This window comes from Diabrotica undecimpunctata, chromosome 1 (genome assembly GCF_040954645.1).
Source record: "Diabrotica undecimpunctata isolate CICGRU chromosome 1, icDiaUnde3, whole genome shotgun sequence".
Classification (NCBI taxonomy): Eukaryota; Metazoa; Arthropoda; class Insecta; order Coleoptera; family Chrysomelidae; genus Diabrotica; species Diabrotica undecimpunctata.
This window is the reverse complement of record NC_092803.1, coordinates 19,176,845-19,193,038: the sequence shown is the minus strand read 5'-3', so window position 1 is coordinate 19,193,038 and position 16,194 is coordinate 19,176,845. Positions and strand designations below refer to the sequence as shown.

The following is a 16,194-nucleotide window of genomic DNA, read 5'->3' as shown; positions in this document are numbered from 1 at the left end:
GATAAATAAATATTGATTATTGGTAATTCACAAAGTTGTATTTTATTTACTATTTAGTTTATTTACTATTAATATTGGCTATGAGTACGTGTGCTTGGTTGTATAGTAATTTCCAGCCACTTTTAGTCTGTCAAAAAGTAACTAACTTCGCAAAAAAATAATTACTAAATTCACTAGACAGTTCGGACTGGAAATAGCGAACCGAGTATACCACAGAATACTCCATCCCAACAAGAAGCGAAACGGAAGGCTTTTTCGCAATCCAAATTTCTTTGCGCGTGTGCGAAATCCGCCATGTTTTAATGTCGATTCACAGATCACTGTCGATTATTTGTCCTCTCGGCATCCTGGACCTCTTTGTGTGGTTTTATCCTCGTCTTCTTCTGTAGGTAGGTACTAATTTACGGCACCGTACCTACTTCCCTGCTTGGCTGTTTTCCGGCAACCATCCGGCTAGACCCTGATCAGGTGGGCTAACTGATCAGTGATCAGTTAGCCCAAGACTCCAGCACAGATCAGAGGTAATGTAAATCGATAAAACCTCACCAGCTACAAGGGGTCATGTAAGATGCCTCCATTTTCAGTTTTTATTAATCAACAAGTTAACAGTCTATTGCATTTACCTTTATAAATATTATGAGGATTGTTTTTTAATACGGATGTCCTTCCAATGTTTTTATGTGGCCATACAATGTTTTTAACAACTTTTTATTAAACTGATGATGGAATGATTTAATTCCGAAAAGATCTTCTTCAAAATAAAAATTTTAAGCTTTTAATAAGCATTTTTTATACCTTAATACACACGAACACCACGTGCTTTGTATTTAACAGGTATACTAGCCACTCCTGGATATCTCCACTTCATGGTTTGTTCCAGTTTCACTTTTAATGTTCCATTAACATTACTGTTAGTCTCCGTAAAATTTGGTATTTTTGAACGAACATTTGGCCTTCTTTTCTTTTCTATGTAACAATTTGGCTGGACCCTTCTTTTTTATTTGTAACAGTCTCCTTGAAAAGTCGCCTGAAAAATATATACCAATTGACGGAAAAATTCCTACTCCATTTAAGAAGGCATTGTTTTAGCCAGACTAACCATGCTCTAAAGGAACGCAAAAAAGAGTCAGTGAAAAGTTTCTTTATGTTGCAACTTCCACTCAGTGGAAACAATACGATTTAAAGAAAAAAATGGAAAAAGGATTAAAAGAAGAGGAAAAGCAAGAGCGAAAACGAAAACGACACGAAAAGAAGATTATTTTTTTCCAAAAAGAAGATAAATTTGGAATCTGATAGTGGTGATGATATTCCAGCTATTGTTCCTACATTCAACAAATCTCATTTAAAAGAAGGTGACAATGTTATTGTTATTTATAAAGATCAACACTACCCGGAAAAAATAAAAGAAGTAGAAGAAAATAAGGTGTTTGTTAGTGTTATGGTAAACAGCAACTTTAGTTCGTGGAAATGGCCAAATAAAGAGGATGCAATATGGTATGATCATACTGATATTGTGGAGAACATCAACGAACCATCAAGTTTAAATAATCGTGGAATGTACAGAGTTCCAGAAATAATAAAGTTTTCCTGTTTTAATTAGATATTTGAATAAATAAGTTAATTTTTTTTTATTTAAATACCTTTTTTTATGTCAGGTACCTACGTATTGGGTATTATTTTGGATTCTGCAACGCCAGGTATTGGGGACAAAACATATATTTAAAAATAAATTTCTTTTGGCAAGTTTTATTAAATCAAATCTCCTTTCACATTTCCTTTATTCGCATTTCGCACAATTAGTATAGTTAGCACCGGCTTTCTATCGTCCTTCGGCAAATTCAAACAAAAATATAACTTCCAGACCATCTTTTACCACCTTTAGTCCAGACAAATTATTACATGCATTTAATATATTTTTTACCACCAAAAATGAGATGTTTTAACCAAATAGTGCTTCAAATATAATATGCAGAATAATTTTGAATTACGTTCGCTAATGAACTTGCTTTTTTGTCCTTAAAAGTAGAAAAATGTTTCTATTATATTGCTTAATATTTCGTCTAAATATAACCGTCTAACAATTTTAATTGTTTTTTAAAGGTTAAAATACGTTTATTGACGTTTCAATTTCCACTTCGGAAATCGTTCTCAAAATACAAACATTAGTAAATTAAACAAATTTTGTTTTCTGTTACTTAGTGAAAAATTCTTCCAATAATTTAATTTTATCTGACTCATCTATATTGACAATTCAGGCATACATTATACATTTTAAAGTAGACGACTTTAAAATGACATTGCCAATATTGTTGAGTTGCGTTCCTGGGACGACTTTACTTATAAGATAGTTCATTCGATTACATGAAATCAACTTTAACTTGAGAATATCCGTCAGAAAAGATCATAACATGTAATTCGTCTTTAAAAAGACAAATACATGCCATGATGACAGTAAAATTCTCCTGTTAGTGATTCCATAGTAAATTATGAGGGAAAAACTTAATTTAATTGTACTAATGCTCAAGTATCAATTTTCAAGTTTTAAACTGATTGATTTACGATGAGTAATTCGGTTGTAAAAATACCGGCATGTATCTTATCTAAAGGACTGGACTTGTAAATTTTTAGTTCAGTTGTATCTTTGCAACTAGTTTGTTTATAGATAGATGTGCATTGTGCATTGTTTTAATTTTGAATTGTGTTGAAATTTTGTTGTGAGTAGTTATAATAATTGTATTTTTTTGTTATTTGTTTTTTTGAAACTGTCTATTTGTGTATAAAGAAAATGTTTAGACCATGGGAAAAATCACCTACAGTTTTTCGTGCATTGGAGCAAGATAATCCAAGTAGTAGTAGAGAAAGTGTAGTAGTCAACAATCTTTTAGGTGTAAGTGGTACAAAAAACAATGACACTGAGACTGTAACTGTAGAAAAGTGTCTAAGACTTCCAAAGAAAAGGATTGTTTTGAATGAACAATGTAAGAGAATTTGTATGAACGTTTACAAAAATCTTCAAAATGATCCTGAAAATAGTTGTAAAGGCAGTAGTATAAGAAACGCGGCCTTTCTAACAGGAATTCCGTATTCTACCATGCGCGACATCGTGAAAAGTGGTGTTAAAAAGAGAAAAACAAGATCGAATGCTGGAAAACCTAAACAAATTAATATCGTGACTGCTAAATGATTAAGGAATTTGGTTTACGAGGAATACAAAAAAAAATGTAATACCAACAATTGATATTATATACACCAAGCTTGTTGCGATTGGAAGAAGCTGCCCTAAAACCACTTTACGTAGACGGCTGAAAAACTTGGGTTCAAATGCAAAATCGTTGATAAACGGGTGGCTATTATGGAAAGTAAGAGGATAATACACTGGCGTTTAGATTATTTAAAAACAATTCAAGAATATCGAGACCAACAGCGGACTATATATTATTTAGACGAGACATGGTATGACACGCATGATAGCGCTAGTAAGGGTTAGACCGATGGTTCACTTGCGTGCCAGTTGAAAGGAGTACCTCCGAATAAAGGTTCTCCGATGATTATTGTGCACTGTGGATCTGCAAATAGTTGGGTGCCAAATGGGTTAATGCTTTGCGGAAAAAAAATAGAAAAATGTAGTGTAGATTATCATCAGAATATGAATTCTACTATATTCGAAGAGTGGTTTAAAAATACACTACTTCCCAATATAACACCGGGCAGTGTGATAGTTATGGACAATGCTAGCTACCACTCAAGGCTTTTCAAAAAAATTCCTAACAGTTCGTCTTCAAAACAGGAACTAAAAGATTTCCTGTCAGAAAATGATTTGTATTTTGAAGACAACTATAATAAGAAACAGTTACTTGAAGTGCTTCGTACTAAAACTTATAAGAAACAATATATACAAGACACTATAACAATACAACATGGCCATAATGTTTTGAGGTTACCACCTTATTTTTGCATATTATTCAATCCTATCGAACTTATAGTTTGGAAAAATAGTTTTCCAAAATTTGACGCGAAAGTGGTCGATTTAATTCGATATGAACTATGAAAGATTACAAGTGCCGACTGGAAAAAAGCAGTAAACCGTGTAGTGAAAGTAGAAAATGAGTACAGAAAACTAGGACAATTATTTTCAAACAGTGAACAACTTATTATTAATCTGGTGGATAGTGACGATGATGAGAGCTCGCCTGCAAGAGAAATATTTTAGACAAGGTACGCTAACATGATGATTACTTCGGTTAAAACAACTCAGTTTTTCATTATAAATTGCTAACTTTGTTTAAAACAATATTTTCTTAAATGTAAAATACTTTTCCACAGTTTCATCTATGTACGTCATCGTTAAACGCTAATAGGGATTTTCAACGCTTCTCATATATTTCAGGCATTTACGATATGTCGTATAATTTTAATATATCTACGTCATACATTATTGGTATATAGTATATACCAATAACTATACATACAAAAGACGTAGATATCTTAAAATTGTATGACATATAACAAGTGCCTGAAACAAATGGGAAGCGTTAAAAAGCGCTATAGAAGATGCCGTTGTATCACCTAGTACTTTTTCCGACATGGTGGTAGAGTGATAATTTTTTTTACGTTTCACTTTTAACCATTTAAAAAACAAAGAAATATAACGTTTTGCTTATTTTTCCAAAATCAGATTTTCTGCTCTTTGACTATAATCTATATACACATTACATTGTTATTTTATGATTTAATACTTGTATCAAAAAATTTGTGTCGGTGAAACAACCAATATCGCGATACGTCCCTGGACATTGGTTACTCGAATTTCATAACCTACAAATATTATCTGTTTGAATTTGCCGACGGACGAAATATCGTTGGACTCAACTATAATAAACTTTAATCATACATTTTGCTTAAGAGAACAAAAAAATCTGAGTAAAATTAACGTTTTAATATCAGAAAATGTATCTTTCTGGCCTTAGAGTGTCAGGTACTGGTGCCTCTACCTTAGCAGCATATGTTGAGATAATTGATCACTTTCTGTAAATTCTTCAGAGCAAACGTTACATTTGAAAATTGTTTCTTTTATGTGGCATCGTAAATGTTTAGTGAAACTATTTATTTGTTCAAATTTTAGAGAACAAACCATACATTACTAAGTTTCTTCAGTGTGTACAAGTTTATGTTGCGTCAACTGATCATTTTCTGTAAACACTTACTTACTTACTTAGTCCTAAGCCCTTCTACCGTTAGGTGTAAGGCTTCTGTAAACACTTGGGAACAAATATCACATTTGAACTTGTTTGGATGAACTTTCATTTGAAGATTTAATTTTTGTGGATCCATAAAAACTGTTTTTAGAGAACCTGCTGAATGTGTACTTCTGTGGAGTATGCATTGGTTATTACGACTGAATTTTTTATCGCAAACATCACATTTAAAAGGTTTGTCTTCAGAATGCTTGCATATATGTTTTTTAAGGTCACCGATATATGCGAATTTAATAGAACAAACGTCACTTGTGTGATTTTTCTTCTGGGTGCCTACGTAAGTGTCTCTGAAGTAAGTAGTTTTTTCCAAACTCTTTGAAGCATTTTTCACACTTGAAAATCTTTTCTTCTGTGTGTAGCTTTTTTATGTGCTTACGTTTATGTGTGAGGCATTGATCATTCTCCCAGAATTTTTCATAACAAATATCACATTCAAAAGGCTCGTCTCCAATGTGCGTCCGTAGATGTATTGTAAGCTTATACATTAATCTGAATTTCCTAAAACACAAGTCACACTGATATGGTTTTTTTCCTTTGTGTGTAAGTAAATGTCTTTGAAATTGATTTTTTTCTGTAAATTGTTTAGAACAATATTCACATTTTAGGTTTTCATTAGTGGGCAACTTCATATGTCTGTTCAATGAAGGTTTTCCTTTGAACTGCTGCGGAAAAATTTTACATTTAAAAGGTGTCTCTCCAGAATGAGTCCGAAAATGATCATTGAGAGCACCTTTGTGTGTACGTAAATGTTTATGAAATGTATAGTTTTCTGTAAACTGTTTAGAACAATATTGACATTTTAGAAGGTTTTCGCCAGTATGTAACTTCATATGTCTCTTCAATGAACTCTCGCTTCTGAACTGCCGCGGACAAACTTTACATTTAAAAGGCATCTCTCCAGAATGAATTCGAATATGATAAGTGAGAGATGTTTTTGCAGTGAATCTTTTTGAACACATCCCACATTCGAAGGGTTTTATTCCTTTGTGGTTAAATAAATGGCGATTTAGATTGCCGTTTGTTGTGAACTGTTCGAAGCAAATTGTGCACTGAAATGGTTTTTCCTCAGAATGCGTATGTAAGTGATTTTTAAATTTAGAGTTTTCTGTAAACTGTTTAGAACAATATTGACATTTTAGAAGGTTTTCGCCAGTATGTAACCTCATATGTTTCTTCAATGAACTCTCGTCTCTGAACTGCCGCGGGCAAACTTTACATTTAAAAGGTGTCTCTCCAGAATGAATTCGAATATGATAATTGAGAGATTGTTTTGTTGTGAATCTTTTTGAACACATCCCACATTCGAAGGGTTTTATTCCTTTGTGTTTAAATAAATGGCGATTTAGACTGATGTTTGTTGTGAACTGTTCGAAGCAAATTGTGCATTGAAATGGTTTTTCCTCAGAATGTGTATGTAAGTGATTTTGCAATTTATAGTTTTCTGTAAACTGTTTAAAACAATATTCACATTTTAGAAGGTTTTCACTAGTATGTACCTTCATATGTCTGTTCAAGTGACTAATGTTTCTGAATTGCCGCGGGCAAACTTTACATTTAAAAGGTGCCTCTCCAGAATGAATTCGAATATGGTAAATGAGAGATGTTTTTGTTGTAAATTTTTTCAGACAGATCCTGCATTGGAAGCGTTTTATACCTTTGTGTAATGTTAAAATATGGCGGTCAAGATGTTGCTTTTGTCTGAATTGTTTCAGACAAATTGTGCATTGGAACGGCTTCTCTTCTCGATCCCCCAACATATCACTAACCATACTATCCTTTACAACTAAAGTATGAACACCTAAAATATTATTATAAATTAAAATTTTGATGTATGTTACAAAAACCGCGTAAGTCCAAATTAACATGACATTTCTACAGACTAAGACATACTTGTACTTTATATCGCAAATTCTCGCCGAATACGACTTAAATTTGTTATAATTCGCCTTGTAGACCGGGCATGTTATTTTGTATTTTGATTCACAACTTAATAAATAGTAAAGAAAATATAAATCACACAAAGTAATCTGGTGTTAGTGCATAAAACTGGTAAACCATGCCGATATATAATGGAACTTATATTTTTAAATTTTTTTATCAAAAAATATTCTTTGTAGGTACAAAAAATATTGTTTTCTGAAACTCATGAGAAAAAAGAACTTGTATTCTTGCATAGCTTAATAATAAGGAAGTGCTTGACACACTCTCAAACGAATTCCATCCAGAATAAGGTGTCAGACAAGGATGTATACTGTCTGCACAATTATTTAATATATATGAAGGATGGGAAAAGGGCATCTCAATAAATGGTCGAAAAATAAACAACCTTCGTTTTGCAGACAACACAGCCCTTCTTACAAATAGTCAAGAAGAGTTAATTGATCTCATACGACTGGTTAAAAACGAAATCAAATATTTGATCACGATAGTGGATAGACTGCATAACAATCATCCACACATAACCACCATTGACTGGTTTGATATTGTGAGATCATATTTATATCTAGGATCATTGATCACAAACACAGGGTCACTACAGGAAGAAATAAAACGGGATGCGATCTAGCAAAAGTCGCCGTAGGAAAGATGGCCAAAATATGGAAGGACTCTCAAATTTCACGAATTCTAAAAATGAAATTGATCAACTATTTAATATTCCCAATACTGACATACGGATGTGAATCTTGGACATTCTTGGACCCTACGACAAGCTGAAGGAAGAAAGATCGACTCCACTAAAATGTTCTCTTGGAGAAGAATGTTAAAAATTCTGTAAAAAATTTTTTACGAATTCCGTGGACCGACCACAGGGCAAATATTTCAATTTTAAATCAGCTAAAAGTCAGCAAACGGATATCAAGCAAAGTCCATATATTCAACAATTGAAATACTTGTTATGAGAGCAGACACAGAAAACATATAGACATATTATCCAAGGAAAGGTAGAAGGCAGAAGATTACGAGGAAGATCCACAACAAGATGGACCGATAAAATTACAGGAATATGCAAAATAGCTAAGCATGAGTTAAAAGAAATGATCAGATACAGAGATCTTTAGAGACGGACAATACATGACATCACAATGACCACTAAACTACCTTCAGGGGGTCAGAATTGAAGAGAGAGATATAAATAAATCATATCGGTACAATAGGTATGTTCTTGATGTAAAATAAATAAACTGGGCCTAGTCCAGAGCGAAGACTTAAGGTTCAAGTAAGCAATTTTTGTTTCGCGGATAAGTCACATGAAGATAACAAGAATAAAGCGACTAACGCTAGCCTGAATTTTTAATCGGATACGATACCATGTTGGAGTTCTATTACCCAGGACTCCCACATGAAGAGCATTTGGCTGATAGTTGTGCCCCTATTGCGCATCAGAGTGCTATAGGGGGGAAAGATATGGTCTGTAGCATTGGAGCGCGGTGGAGTGATTCCTGTTTATAACCTCATCACACAATACACCTCTCTCCAATGAATTGTTACGCCCGAACGTAATTCTTAGAAGTGGATGTGTCTCTCAGGCTGGGTTTAATTAAATTGTTTGCTTGCTATGGGGTTAAGCCACAATTGATTGTAATGAAAATTAAATTTTTAAATAACGTTTTGATACTCTATATAAATATCCTAATATAAAATAATACCTATAGGGGAAAGTGGTCTACATTCGCCTATAGGGTACATTCGGCTATACTTAATATTTTGAATTCTATTTGAATTTCGCGCCAGATTTAGTATAAACGGTTGGAAGTATATCAGTATTTTACAGGACTAATTGTTCTTGGTGCTCCAACGTTTTTTAGATATTTTTTCCGAGTGAAGCGTAAAATAGTGTCATCAAGGTAAGTTTTTATATAAATTTATTTTTTGTGTGGTAGGCACCATTTTTGTTTTAGATCTTTGATTTGTGTAATACGTACTAGGCTACTATGTTACCTATATTATTATGACAAAACATAACCACAAATAATTTTTCTCCTAAATTTTTCTGCACAGAATAAGTCTAAAGTGCAGGTGGTGAACATTCAGCTGGATTGTACAGGTAACATTCGGCTACCAACTGAATGTTTCTCATGTAAAAATAATAATTTTGTTTATTTAAATGTTTCTATAAAACATAATTTAAAATATTTAACAAATTATTAGTCCATTCTAGATGCTAAAAAGTATGTTAAAAAGACCAGCCGGTGTGACATAAGTTTAGAGAGAATGAAACTGGCCATTAAAGCAGTTTTATTTAAAAGCCTAAAAGTGAGTATAAACCTGCCCAAGGATATAGTGTGAAACGACAAACAATACAATCATGTATAAAAATTCTTCTAAAGAAAAAATCAAAAGAAGAGATTCTGGCTGACTGGGAGGATTCTGTTAAGGAAACTGAGAAGGAAGTGTCGTTTTCAAGCAAATATATATATATATATATATATATATATATATATATATATATATATATATATATATATATATATATATATATATATATATATATATATATATATATATATATATCAAGATAAATATTTATAACAGTGTACAACAACTTGTATCTTACATAAAAAAAATGTTCTAATTTGAATTATGAGCTAAACTACATGCAAATACGAAGTCTTGCCTTCGATTGTGCCAATTCCATACCACGATGTAAGGTACCAACATATATGAATCTTAACAAGATCGCAGATTTGTGCCATATGATTATTACAATAATTGTTTAGGTCTTTTAGGTCTTGACTGGTTAAGAGGCTTTATGAAAAAGCTCGAAAAAGATATATCTTTACGCAAACCAGAGAACACAAGCATCTGCAGGGCAATGGCATTCAATAAACCTGTCGTTGATGATTAATTTTGTTGGTATTGTTAACGCAGCAAGAGGAATAGTTCCACCGGTTTTTGTATCCCCCAGAATAAGAAACCCAGTAGAATACTTAGGAGATGAATATCCAGCCTCAGCTATTGCTTTTGGAAATAAAAGGAGATGGATGACATCAGAAGTTTTTCCTGGGGTAATAAAACACTTCGTCAGTCACGTGAAATGTACTCAACACAAATAGGGTTTTGCTGTTTGCAGATAACCATGAATCCCACATTTCTGTGACAGTAATAGGACTGTCGAGAAAATGAAATCGTACAGCTGTCGTTCCCTCTCATACTACTCACAGGTTACAGCCTTTGGACGTTGCAGTCTACGGCACTTTTAAAACGTATCTAGCGGCTGCGCATCATGACTGGCTGCTACCAAATCCAGCTAAGGTAATAACAATTAGACACTTAGGTGCTCTGTCAAAACGTGCATATGAAAGTGCTTTTTCTATTAAAAACATTACAAGCTCCTTCAAAAATACTGGACTTTGGCCTTTAAACCGCCAAATATTTAACGAGACAGACTTTATAGCAAGAGAAGTGACTGACAAACCACTAGCTGAGAATCAGTCAGAAATTAATGCATCCACTGAAAATAGTGATGGTTCTGTTCTCAAAGAAGTAACTCCCCCACCTCTTGTAGAAAACTTAAAGAGTAATTCTTCCGTTGGATTCTCTGTGGATCCAAATACTCTCGTTCACAGAGAATCAACCCCAATAGCTCCAGCAGAAATGCTAGACAGTTTTAATTTTACAGGTAATGAAGACTTTTATTGGTAATTTTTTTAACTAAAAATAGTTCAGAATGTAAATTTTCTTTCAAGGAAGAAATGATAAAGGCTGTAGAGGTCTTGTTTGCAAAGCAACATTTTTAAACTCTCTTGGGCATTGCATGATGCTTGTAATATTCAATGAATAGTATATTATGAATCAATAGAACTATAAACTAATCAATAGCATATTTCAATACATCCTGGTAAAAGACAGCTCAAATGACGAAATCGGCAACATCGCTATGTCATTCTGATAAACACCAATTATTTTGTAGAGATGTAAAATGAAACAAATTAATAAATAATTTCATATTACAGCAGATTACTTTGTGGTATGTGCTATTACACATAATGGTCATTGAATACACGATTTTATGGATAAAAATATTAAGCTAGTTTGCTCACCTTTTTCATTTCTTTCATCTTTTGGGGTATCATAGATTACATTTGGCTTAAATTCCACGTCTTCAGTATGTAAGATTTGATACTTAAAGTCAATTTCATTTGACTCAAATTTCAGATCATTATTGCATTCTTCTGTCTGTATTTGGTTCGAATGATGATACTTAGATTTTACGTCTTCTCCCTCGGAAGATTGAAAAGCTTCAGGTTCATTTTTAAATAAATCTGCCATATCTATGTTCTGTTTTATTCATGGATATATTTAATTTGTATTCTTTGTCAATAATATATTTTCTTGTTTTACTTTCATGTTTCTAACCAAAGTGTTTATAGTTTATTGTGTTGTAAATGGATGATAAATAAAAATAAAAATAAATGGTAAGGTAAGTAAAAGTAAATGTCAGTCAATGTCAAAAGTCTTTAAAATTAATCTATTGCATAGTTGCCGAATCTTATACTTTGTACGTCTATTGGTAGCATCGAGATGGTATTGTCTTTTTGCTCGATGATTGGTATACTCCCGGTCCCAATATAATTTAGCATCGAGTTAGAATATATGGAGAAACTATGATCATATTAACGTGTTATTAAAAACGACGTCAGAAGGTATGGTTAATGATCATATACAAATATCGGGGTGAGATCAGGGCCGGACTCAATAATAATAAAACTACTATACAATTATGAATAGTTACTCAGAAGATTTAAACATAATTTAAAAAAGTGCAATAATTTTTAATTAGTAAGTGCAATTAATAAACTATGATTTAATCAACCAAAATTAAAAGGGTTGCCATTAGGTAGCTATTAGTAAATCATGTAATGTACACTAAATTCACTCACTGCGTGAGTATAAGAAATGTAGGGAACACATTGATTAAAACGTAGCAACACAAGATGCACATTGATTAAAAGTGTAGCGTAATAAATGCCACTGTTGGGCTGTGGGGAGAAGTGTGCCTAATGGAAGACGGAAAGTGCTCTGATCATTGGCAACACGGTTACACAAATAAGGGTACTACGGTCCGGAATTCAGTCTGGTAGAGGTGTCTTGGTCGGGGTTCGACAGAGCTAAACTGCAAGAGATTCGCGAGTGAGGTAAATACATGTAAGAGAAGAAACTTTTGGGCACCACCCTATTTTTGAAGGAATAAGGAAACCTAGTTATACGAGAATGGATAGAAAATGAAATAAGAGCGATAATGGGAAAGATATAAACTGACGTGAACGGAAAGAAAATAAGACAAAACAATACGAAAAGGATACATACAGTTACTAGACGGAAACAAAAAGAATAGGGAAGAGTAATTATATCCCGCGGTAAACACTAAAAATACGACATATATATACATAATATATAAAGATAAATTAATCGAATCAAAGAACAAGTTGTACCCGAAAGAGATAAAAATATAAATAATATTTTAAAGGGTAAAGTGAATATACTATACTATGGTATGAAATAAAAGAAATACGTTCGTTTTACAACTTATGTATTTGATAACTTCAAAATAACTGAACGCTGTGCAAAATCCGTTACATAATTGACCAAAAATTAGTTTAATTAACGAAGTCAGAAAAGTGATTATTAAAAAAAAACAATAATGAATATCTGCCAAATATCATAATCGAAATACTGTGTGGAAATAAAAAAAAAAATATGTTACAGTATTTATTATTGAAATTTTAGGATATTTAGATTTAAGATATTTGAGTAGGTACTCTCAAGAATAGCACGAAAAACATATTGCAGAATTTGATTCTGTTAAGGTTTAATTAAAAATGATTTTAAAATTTACCTAAAAATGAATAATTATGAAACCTTGAGAACACGTAATATAGAAGCAGTGATAACTTGACTGTTAATCCCTAATCTTTGGCTACGTTGGATAACTTTGACCGACTGGCAGTGACTGTGTGGGTCCAATCTCTGATGTTTCGTAGCCAAGATTTTTTCTTTCGTCCTATGCCCCTTTTACCTTCAATCTTGCCTTCTAATATTACCTGGAGCTGCTCAAATTCCCTATTGCGCATTATGTATCCTAGATATGACGTCTTTCTAATTTTGATAGTATTGACCAGATGAGGGCGTGTGTTCATTGCTCTCAGTACTTCCTCATTCGTAGTTCTGCTTGTCCAGCTTGGTATAATAATCAGAAAAATGTAATCATCATTATATTGGGAATTTTAGAATTATATTGATAAAATAACCAAAAACACTTGTTATTATTAATAATATAAATTTTATGAAATAACTCTTTAAGTCTAATATTCCACAAAATAATAATTTTAATTAAATATATTAGACAATTGTACGCAACTGATATGGGAATACTTCAATTTTTTTGACAGTTCAGCTTGTGACAAAATTGTTTAAAGTGTTGCCGCTTTTTCAGACTAAGAATTTTTTTTATGTTTTGATTTCTTACACAATTTGATCATTATATATATATTATATATTAATAAATTGTATTTATACATACATATTAAATTTATATTAATATTTTTAAAAACTAATTATTGTTGTGTATTGTGATTGTGCTATGCCAAAACAACTAAATAGTCTGTAGAAAGTTGATAAGCTTTCATATAAGATAGATTTTTTGAACAAGAAATAATGACGGAACGTTTTTACTATTAATGCTCTAAATAGAGGTAAGTTTAAAATTTAGAATATATAATTTTGTATTAAAATGTTTTCTTATGTATTTTAGTGTGTTGCAGTAGTCTTAAAACGAGTATATTTACTGTTATGTAATAGTTTGACAAATAAAACATTGACATTTTAAAAATTTCTTACCAACTATTCTGATGTTTTGGCAACGCTGTGGGGTTCTAACGTCGTAAATATTGAATGACTTACACGCATTTTTATATGAAAAATACTATACATGAAAAATTCGTGTTCTGTGGTTGTTATTAACATGAACAGTTATGAAGATGACAGGCGACAGTGCGATGTTGTCGTTCTCGAGGTAAAATCTTTCGTTATATTCAGCTATTATTATTATTTTTAAACAAAAATATAATAATTACTATTTAAATGGGAATAAGCCACAATTAAAGGTTAAAATACGTTTATTGACGTTTCAATGTTTGTATTTTGAGAACGATTTCCGAAGTAGAAATTGAAACGTCAATAAACGTATTTTAACCTTTAATACGCTCCATTAGTCTGACGTCACGAGATGGGTGGAGTCAATGCCTGTATCTAAACAAACTTTCCAGCCATTTGATTGTTCACAGCATGGTACAATGAATACACAAGGTATGATACATAATGTTCAAAAATCGGTTCGCTTTCGCGCATGACGTAGTCAAGATCGCTTATTCCCGCAACATTTGAATGTAGTTGTATAGGAACGACTTTTAATTTTAAGTTTTTTTATATAATTTGGCTAATTTAATTATAGTAATTATAAAGAGATGATAAAATTATGTTATTATAATATTTATCCTTTATAAAACATAGATATCCTTTATAAGACAAATTTTAATTATCTTTTATTACACGTAGGTACAGGTTAATTAACTTATACTCCAGAGTTCGATATTTCAGATGTTTAAAAAGATACAGAAAAGTGGTAATGGAGGTACACAAAATTTGTACGTATATATACCTACTGAACTAAACACAAAATCAAAATAAATAATGACAAAGTCAACTTTATTTATATCGAATGAGCTAGCTGGCCATTGAATATGAGTGTAGTGAGGGCACACAATATTGCACAACATTTAAAATGACATTTTTGTAATACTCACACATAAAATTATCTTGGTATTGTTTATAATAATGATAACATTGTATATTTTAATAATGATAACACGATTTAACAAAGAAAAATATGTTATTTTGGAAGATGCTAAATTGATTTCCTCCAAAACAGTTCTTATTGCAAATTGCATAGCAGGCTGAGGCCTAATTTCTTACTTAACAAATTGATATGAAAAAATCATTAAGGTTTCATGACTAATAATTAATAAAAATAAAGATTTAGACTTACGTCGTTGACCTAGAAGTAGTAAGAAGCTGCTCAACATACTTTTTGGACTCTCTGTGTTCGCCTCCTTGTACGGGTTTCTTTTGGTTGGTTAAAAGGGTAGCCGATGTTGATTTAGGCAAATAAAGACTAGGTACTGCCTCAGGTTTGAGTTTTAGACCCTTTTTAGAAACGTAATTTAAAAGTTCCTGTTGTAGATTTCTTTGGTAATCTTCAGTTTTAAAATGTGTATAACAAATTCTTGCAGTATTACAATTAAATTTATCCTATCTACAACAAGATATAATCCACAGTTTTCTGGTCACGCTATCTTTAGGAAATGTATGAAACCTAAAGATTTTATCTTCATTGTCACTATTGCAACAAGCAATTGCACAGCGTACTTTGAAAAAGGTACAAAACCAGATATACAATGGCAAATAAAAACTTTCAGTTCTACAAAAAAATACTATACAGTATAAATAAATAGTAACTAAACACCATTTGTATAAAGACACATATATAAGCATATATCTAAATTATTTTTCTATTATAAAATAGATGACTCAGTCAGTATTGAGATACTTTAAAATATATTTATTATCTCATAACTTGCAATAGTCACCATTGATAACCGATATTATTGTTGAACTTTTGTTTTCATACAAGCTTTCTGTCTTGCCGGTGTAAAGTCGTCTGAAGTCGATATTTATTGTGTTTTGCGTTTGAACTAATTTGTGTCTTATTTTCATATTATTATATTGTTTGATAAGTAAATTTTGCATATAATAATCGGTAGGTTATAGTAATGTGTATATTTTTTATTTTACTAAATTTCATTATAACTCATCTAAAATACCATATTGAATTGTAAAACAGATTTTTCTCTATTGTACTCTATTTTGTTTTTATTTCAGT

General features: G+C 31.8%; 1 protein-coding gene across 2 annotated transcripts; it reads right to left on the bottom strand.

The window, feature by feature from the left end:
• Positions 1-10: 10 nt before the first annotated feature.
• Positions 11-11,685, bottom strand: LOC140445739 (uncharacterized). 2 transcript variants are annotated; one of them, XM_072538056.1, is made up of 3 exons: positions 11,297-11,685; positions 6,910-7,053; positions 11-1,027 (listed from the first exon to the last, which is right to left on the bottom strand). In XM_072538056.1, the coding sequence occupies exons 1-3, from the start codon at positions 11,523-11,525 to the stop codon at positions 912-914; spliced, it is 489 nt and encodes a 162-aa protein (XP_072394157.1). In that variant the 5' UTR covers positions 11,526-11,685; the 3' UTR covers positions 11-911. The 2 variants fall into 2 exon arrangements, with proteins under 2 accessions (XP_072394157.1, XP_072394147.1); XM_072538046.1 differs by lacking the exon at positions 11-1,027 and having other exon boundaries at positions 1,727-7,053.
• Positions 11,686-16,194: the final 4,509 nt, after the last annotated feature.